This window comes from Arvicola amphibius, chromosome 13 (genome assembly GCF_903992535.2).
Source record: "Arvicola amphibius chromosome 13, mArvAmp1.2, whole genome shotgun sequence".
Taxonomy (NCBI): domain Eukaryota; kingdom Metazoa; phylum Chordata; class Mammalia; order Rodentia; family Cricetidae; genus Arvicola; species Arvicola amphibius.
This window is the reverse complement of record NC_052059.1, coordinates 44,187,854-44,194,644: the sequence shown is the minus strand read 5'-3', so window position 1 is coordinate 44,194,644 and position 6,791 is coordinate 44,187,854. Positions and strand designations below refer to the sequence as shown.

General features: G+C 49.9%; 1 protein-coding gene across 1 annotated transcript; it reads right to left on the bottom strand.

Annotated features, from left to right (window-relative positions):
- Polr3d (RNA polymerase III subunit D) lies at nt 1-5,349 on the bottom strand. The gene is made up of 9 exons (XM_038310211.2): nt 5,227-5,349; nt 4,847-5,016; nt 4,203-4,246; nt 3,300-3,451; nt 3,034-3,158; nt 2,021-2,189; nt 1,197-1,462; nt 888-1,040; nt 1-755 (listed from the first exon to the last, which is right to left on the bottom strand). Exons 2-9 carry the CDS (start codon nt 5,009-5,011, stop codon nt 633-635), a joined length of 1,197 nt encoding a protein of 398 aa, XP_038166139.1. The 5' UTR covers nt 5,012-5,016; nt 5,227-5,349; the 3' UTR covers nt 1-632.
- Nucleotides 5,350-6,791: the final 1,442 nt, after the last annotated feature.

Here is a 6,791-nt window from a genome sequence, read left to right as displayed (position 1 = left end):
GAAATGGAAACTAACATTTATTGAGCGCATATATATATACATATACATATAATGTATTCCTGGTCTTGTGCAAGGAGTTCTCAACTACAAGATTCCATTTGATCCTCACACCAACCCTGTGAGGTAGGTATGATCCTCATGTTTGTCAGATGAGGAATATGAGGCTCAGAAAGGTCAGGTAATTTGTTCAAAAACACAGAACCAGAAACCAGTGAGCCGGAACCGAGTCCTAAGTCTCAAACTCTACCCCTATTCTTTCCTACCTGCTGAAACCCTCTCCTTCCCATCCCTGAAGCCCGTTCCCCCAACAAGAAGCCTGCCCCATCCTACCTTGGGAGAATGCAGTTAGTAGTGGGGATTAAGACATAAATAAAAATAAATAGCAGGGTCAAGTCCCCAGCAGCGAGGATGTACCTTCCATACTTGTGCTGTGGAGAGGTCACTGTGCCATTCACAGTTGCTGGGGTAGGGGGTGCGGCACGGGCCCTAGCGGGGGAAACTGGAACTACAGCTGTCAAAGGCTGCAGTGGGTGGGCTAAACAGGTCCCTTCTGGGCTGCATGGATTTGAGAACAAAACGTCTGGAGCAGGCAGCAGCCGTGGGCAGTCACCACCCTCCTCCATCTGCTCATTTCACCGGTGTTTGTGATCCAAGAGGGATTCAAAATCGGGAGAACATACAAGTTTGTGCTTCACGTGTCCCAGGACGGTCATCTCCCCTGTCCTGCTGTCTCCAAGGCCCACAGACACCAGTTCCTGCCATACAATGGAGACATCGGTGAGAACCACACACCCAAGTCAGCCCTCAGTCCTGTGACCCCAGTGTTCCCCTCACTACTTCAAGCTGTGAACACGTCCCAAAGCCTTCCCTGGCCCACAGGGTCGCACCTGCAGGAAAGAGCAGGTTGTCCCCATGGTCACATCCAGGGTCACCTTGCCCAGGAGGAGCTGCACCTTCCCTGATTTCCGGATGAGCAGCTTGCCCACTTGACCCTCTGTCAGGTCAGCCAAGGTACAAGCATTCTCTGCCAGCCTGGCTTCCTATGGAGAGAAGCAGGAGAAAGACATAGGCAACAACGTTCGTGAATGAACCCCGTAGTGTTTCCCAGAAAGGCCCCAGCAACAAGGGGCTGAGACAAGGGCCATGCCCTGGAACTATCAACCTGGAATCTCCCCAGAACTCGCTGCTGAACATACCCGGTCTTTCTCCTGCTTTATGACGACCATCTGTCCATCTTCGCCCTGCACCTCCGTCTTGATAGGCTTCACGTCCTGGGTGGGTGGCTGACCAGGAAGGGTATCAGGCAGCTGAAGGAACAGCAGCTCTTCATCCTTGGTGAGGCTCAATTCCCTGAGCAGCTCTGCAACAGACACGTCCTTCGGGAGGGCAGGGGTCTTCCTGGCCGCTTTGGGAGGGACCTTCACCTTGGCGTCCTCTTCGTCATCCCGTGGCTCCTCTTTCACTGCCCAAAGTGAAATAAAGAAAAAGACATCAAGCCGGGCGGTGGTGGCGCACGCCTTTAATCCCAGCACTCGGGAGGCAGAGGCAGGTGGATCTCTGTGAGTTCGAGGCCAGCCTGGTCTACAAGAGCTAGTTCCAGGACAGGCTCTAAAAAAGCTGCAGAGAAACCCTGTCTCGAACAACCAAAAAAAAAGAAAAAAAAAAAAAAAACAAACAAAAAAAGAAACAGAAATCAAGTGGCCAACCACCAAGCCAGCTTACTGTTCTCAACCCTTCACACACGTGTTCTACTGTGGCTCAGCCAGGAGGCTGGCGATGCCAATTATAAACAGGAGCAAGAAAGAAATTCAAGAGTTGTGTGGCTTCTCTAAAATGGAAAAGCTGAGGCCGAGTGTACCAACATACAGAGACATGTGAACTCCGAGGACAGGTTCTGTCTTGGTTCTGTACCTATACTTTGGAGTGGGAATGAAGCGGAGGTGCTGCTGAGCAGCAGCCTTGGAGGCCATGTGAGAGGTTCTGGGGAACTAGGGAACAGAAGGGAGCTGACACAGGATACCTTTTACAGAAGGCACGTCCACTTCCATGTCTTCTTCCTTGGGGCCAGCTGAAAAAGGCTTAACATCTGGCTCTTCACTCTCCTCCTTGAAAAGCCACCCTGAATGAGCCAGCGGCAGCTGCACTGGCATGTTCCGTTTGTCATTCTTTAGCCCTGGGTCATCGATGAACTGCCAAAGAGTTGAAGTCACATAGAATGTCAGCACATATGCCCAGGCCACAGTCCACTTCAGGATCCGCCTCTCTTTGCTTTCTTTGTGAGTGTAACCAAAAGTTTCAGGACATCAGCAAGCCCTGCACCCCCTGACCTGGCTCCCTAGATGATTTCTTTAGCAACTACAAAGAAGCCTGTCTGTTGTGGAATATTACTTTATCTATGCTAGAATGTGTTGCATTTGTTTATGTAGTAGAATATTTGTTTAACTATGTAAAGATGTGTTGCTTTGCCTGCCTGAGACACCTGATTGGTCTAATAAAAAGCTGAATGGCCAATAGCTAGGCAGTAGAGGGTAAGTGGGGTTAGTGGGTAGAAAGAATAAGTAGGAGGAATCTAGGCTTGGGAGAGAAGAGAATGAAGGGAAAGAAGAAGACACCAGCAAGGAACGGAGAAAGCAGGAAAAGTAGACATACAGAATGAAAAAAGATAAAAAGCCTCAAGGCAAAATATAGATGAAGATAAACAGGTTAATATAAGTTATAAGAGCTAGCTGGGCGGAGGTGGCACACACCTGTAATCCCAGCACTCAGGAGACAAGAGGCAGGCAGATCTCTGTGAGTTTGAGGCCAGTCTGGTCTACAGAGTGAGTCCCAGGACAGCCAGATAGATCTGTTACACAGAGAAACCATGTGGGGGTAGATGAGGTTATAAGAGCTAATGAGACAAGCCTAAACTAAGGTAGAACCTTAATAATAATAATAATAATAGTAATAATAATGATCCATCCATGTTATGATTTAGGGGCTGGTGGTCCAGGAAAGTCCGTCACACCTGTTCCCCAGGCTCCTGGTACCTACATCATCCTTCTCCAGCATGCGCAGGATCTGCTTGGTCTCTTCGTCTGTTTCTCTCTTCTCTTTTTTGATGTTGATGATATGGGAAGGGCCCATGTCTGACATATCCACTGTCTTATCCCAGTTCCCTGTGGAAAACCATTCTGTTCATTAGGGATATATAAGGAAGACAGAGACAGCAAGGAAAACCAAATTGGGATGGAGAATTCCACTGCTCTGCCTTCTCAGGCAGTCTGAACTGAAATCTAGAATGGATGCCTTCTGGGTACCTTTTTTCTTCATCATCTCTGCAGGGCCCTGCTCAAAGATAGAATGGGACTGGATCACTTCTGGGCGGCCACGTCCCCGTCCATGACCCTCCCGTTGGCGGTCTCTATCCCGTTCACGCTTTTCCTTCTTCATGGCTACTTCTTCCTTTGGCCTGGAAAGGAGAACAGATAGAAGGGTCTGTCTCAGAAAACTACCCCATTTTCCACAACATCACGAGAAGCGGAAGCCAAGCCTTTGCTGGAGCTTTGACTTCGTTCACAAGGCAGAGCCTTTCATTCCCTTTACTTTACCTTGTTAAAAATATGGGGATTTTGTTGTTTTTCATTGCCTGGACGCAGAAAGGCTGGGACAGAGAGGAACGGAAGGACAAGAGCAAAGAGTCTAGCCCCACCTTAGCAGTACCAGAAGAGCTGGAACCTCCTGGAGGGCTGGCCAGCCCCTGAAGTTCCCCTTTCCTTTCCTCCACTTCTTTCTTCCCTCAGGTACTGTCACGTGTTCACTGCCACACCATAGGCACAAAAGTGAAAGAACCACCTGACCATGGACTAAAATCCCCAAAACTTGGAGGTCCAAAATAAAATTTCTCTCTCTATAAGTTGATTATCTCAACTACTTATTACAATTAAAAAAAGGAAAATAAAAACCTCTAAAACAAAGTGCCTTAGAGCCAGGCATGGTGGTGCACACCTTAATCCCAGCACACAGGAGGCAGAGGCAAGTGGATCTCTGTGAGTTCTAGGCCAGCCTGGTCTGCAGAGTGATTTCCAGGAAATGCACAGAGACCCTGTCTCCATTAGTGAATAAGCTAATGGTGTAAATTAAAATTTCTGAGCCACACACCTAATTACTTCCCCCAGTCCACAGCAACACAGGGTAAGCATTCATCAGTTCTGGCTACTTACTCTTCTTTGATCTTCCGACTGATGATATTGGGGGTGAAGGTTTTCTGGAAAGGAGAATACAACAACATTTCAAAGTGCTATACGGACCAGTCAGTTTCACCGGGAAACAATTCTGGGAAGGCTTAGCAAGACAGTTCAGTCAGCACTCACAGACAGATGTCATGGGTAGATTATTAGCAGAAGTACCCAGGGCAAAACTCAGTAGCTTTATTCTTGGGTCATTCTGCTCTTTCCTTTCAGAGCTACGCATCACATCTCACCTATATACATACTGGAAGAGGAGGACACAGAGCAGCTAAGGTCATGCCTTCAAGTCATCACATACTAGATTATTAGTTTCGGTATTGGCATCCAGAGTTCTGAACACTCAAAACTTCAAGTAAAGCTCACGGCTGCCTGACTTTCACAGTAATTCTAAAGGTGTCCAGAATATAAGAAACACTTTTAACATCCTGGATTAACTAGGCTCTCTGTCTTTTGTTTGTGAAGCCGTCTCAGTATCTTGTACCAGCATCTAGACTTAAAGGTCTCCCTAGAGAATGACATGCCATCAGGGGCACTGTAGGCCCTACAAGAACAACAGGAGTTGCATCCCTACTGCCTGGAAGGTATTTGGGTTTCTGTGCAAACAAGCTCGCAGGTACCTTCTTGACTCCGCCAAGGGTGAGGTCCCGGGAGCGAATGGAGGGAAGGCGGCCAGGCGTAAGCGGGGGTGCGGGTCGCCGGCCGATCAGCCCCCGACCCCCAGAGAGAAGGGGTCGCGGCCCTCCAGGATTGCTGGGCTCACCAGCGGCGTTTCCTTCCGACATGGTGCCTGGAGGAAAACAGGCAACCAAGTGACTCCAAGGGAGGGACCCGCGGACCCTGGGCGGAACCCCACCCACGTGGCCTCCCGCCCCCCGTCCGTGCGTCGCTCTCGCTGCGCCTCAGCTCCTCCCGGTCCCACGTGGCGAGGCTCCCCGGAGCGCCCCACCTCTAGCTTTGGACTCGTCACATGCCCTCTTCCCCGGACCGTCTGACACACCTGCGCTGAGACTCCACGCCGAGTGTCACGACCTCACCTCCGACACGACCCGCCACTGGCACCTGCTCTCCCTGCCAGGCGGAAGTCTGCGTGGCAGGGACCGGGCGCCGCCATCTTGCCCTGAGGCGGAAGTGACATCAAAGGGGCGGGATCGGACCATAGTATTTATCCGACGGAGCCTTGCTGCCCTCCGCCTTCTCTTCCCGGTTCTTCCCGGAGTCGGGAAAAGCTGGGTTGAGAGGGCGAAAAAAGGATAAAGAGATGGAATGTGAGCTTCGCCGGGAAGGGACTCGTGGGGGCGTGTCTCGACCCCCTGGCAAGGAGTGGGGGCGTGGTCCTCAGGGTCGGTGGTGGTGCTCCAAGATCGCCTACCTGCTGGGTGTGGAGTCCCCACTGCTTAGCCTCTAGGAGCAATGGGGTCGCAGGTCGGGATGGGGACACAGGGAGTAACCTCAGGCCAAGACTGCCTGCAGCTTCTCTGCGTTGACCTTGGAGTTGTCACTGTACCTCCGGGCCTTGTCCTTTGCTCGCCAGCGCCTTCCCTTGTCGTCCCGTGGGTCCTGGGGTGTGTCACCCTTAACGCAGCTGGGCAGAGCAGCCAGTAGCTCTTCTCACTTGCCTGGGCTCATGACTGCTTGGTCAAAGTCTGGGAAGTCTGGAGCCGTAGTTTGCTTCTCAAGTGGGAGGTGGTGCTACTTTTGGGGGAGGGGGATTGGTTGTTCGCTCATTTTAAAATGACCCTACTGTGTAACCCTGTCTAATCTGGATTTTAAGTAGACCAGGCTGGTCTCAAACTTATAGAAATCCTGTCTCGTTGCCCCCTCAGCAGTGCTGAGATTTACAGGTGGTGGAGCACGCCTTTAATCCCAGGACTCAGGAAGCAGAGGCAGGCGGGTCGAATTTATAGAAATCCTGTCTCTTTGCCCCCTCAGTGCTGAGATTTACAGGTGGTGGAGCACGCCTTTAATCCCAGGACTCAGGAGGCAGAGGCAGGCTGTGCCACTTTTTTTTTTTTTTTTTTTTTTTTTTTTTTTTTGGTTTTTCGAGACAGGGTTTCTCTGAAGTTTTAGAGCCTGTCCTGGAGCTAGCTCTTGTAAACCAGGCTGGTCTCGAACTCACAGAGATCCGCCTGCCTCTGCCTCCCGAGTGCTGGGATTAAAGGCGTGCGCCACCACCGCCCGGCTCTTAGCTTAGCTTTTGTGGCTACTTTTTTTATTCCCATAATTCTGTGGCTATTATCCAAGTGGTATGTATCATTGGCTTATTCTCTTTTCTGTTGAATATCTATGGTTTATTTAGCCTGTCCTTTGAAAAAACATCTGGATTGTTTACTTTGTGGATATTATGAATAAAATTCCTGTGAACAAAGAGCAACATTTTGTGTAAGTACGAATTTTCATTTCTCTGGAAGTTCACCTATTGGTTTGTATGACTGTATGATTAATTTGGGAGGAAAAACAAAAACTGGCTTCCACAGTGGCTAGACTCTTCGGTGAGTATTTTGTGGCTCATCAATCGATACTACTAAATTGCTTTCCAGAAGTATTTGCACTAGAGGGCTGGAG

Coding starts and splice junctions, on each gene's coding strand:
- Polr3d (XM_038310211.2), bottom strand. CDS start 5,011: ATGTCGGAAGGAAACGCCGCTGGTGAGCCCAGCAATCCTGGAGGGCCG. Junction 1,463..2,020: donor GGACGTGCCTTCTGTAAAAG/GTATCCTGTGTC, acceptor CACTTTGGGCAG/TGAAAGAGGAGCCACGGGAT. Junction 756..887: donor CAACCTGCTCTTTCCTGCAG/GTGCGACCCTGT, acceptor ATTGTATGGCAG/GAACTGGTGTCTGTGGGCCT.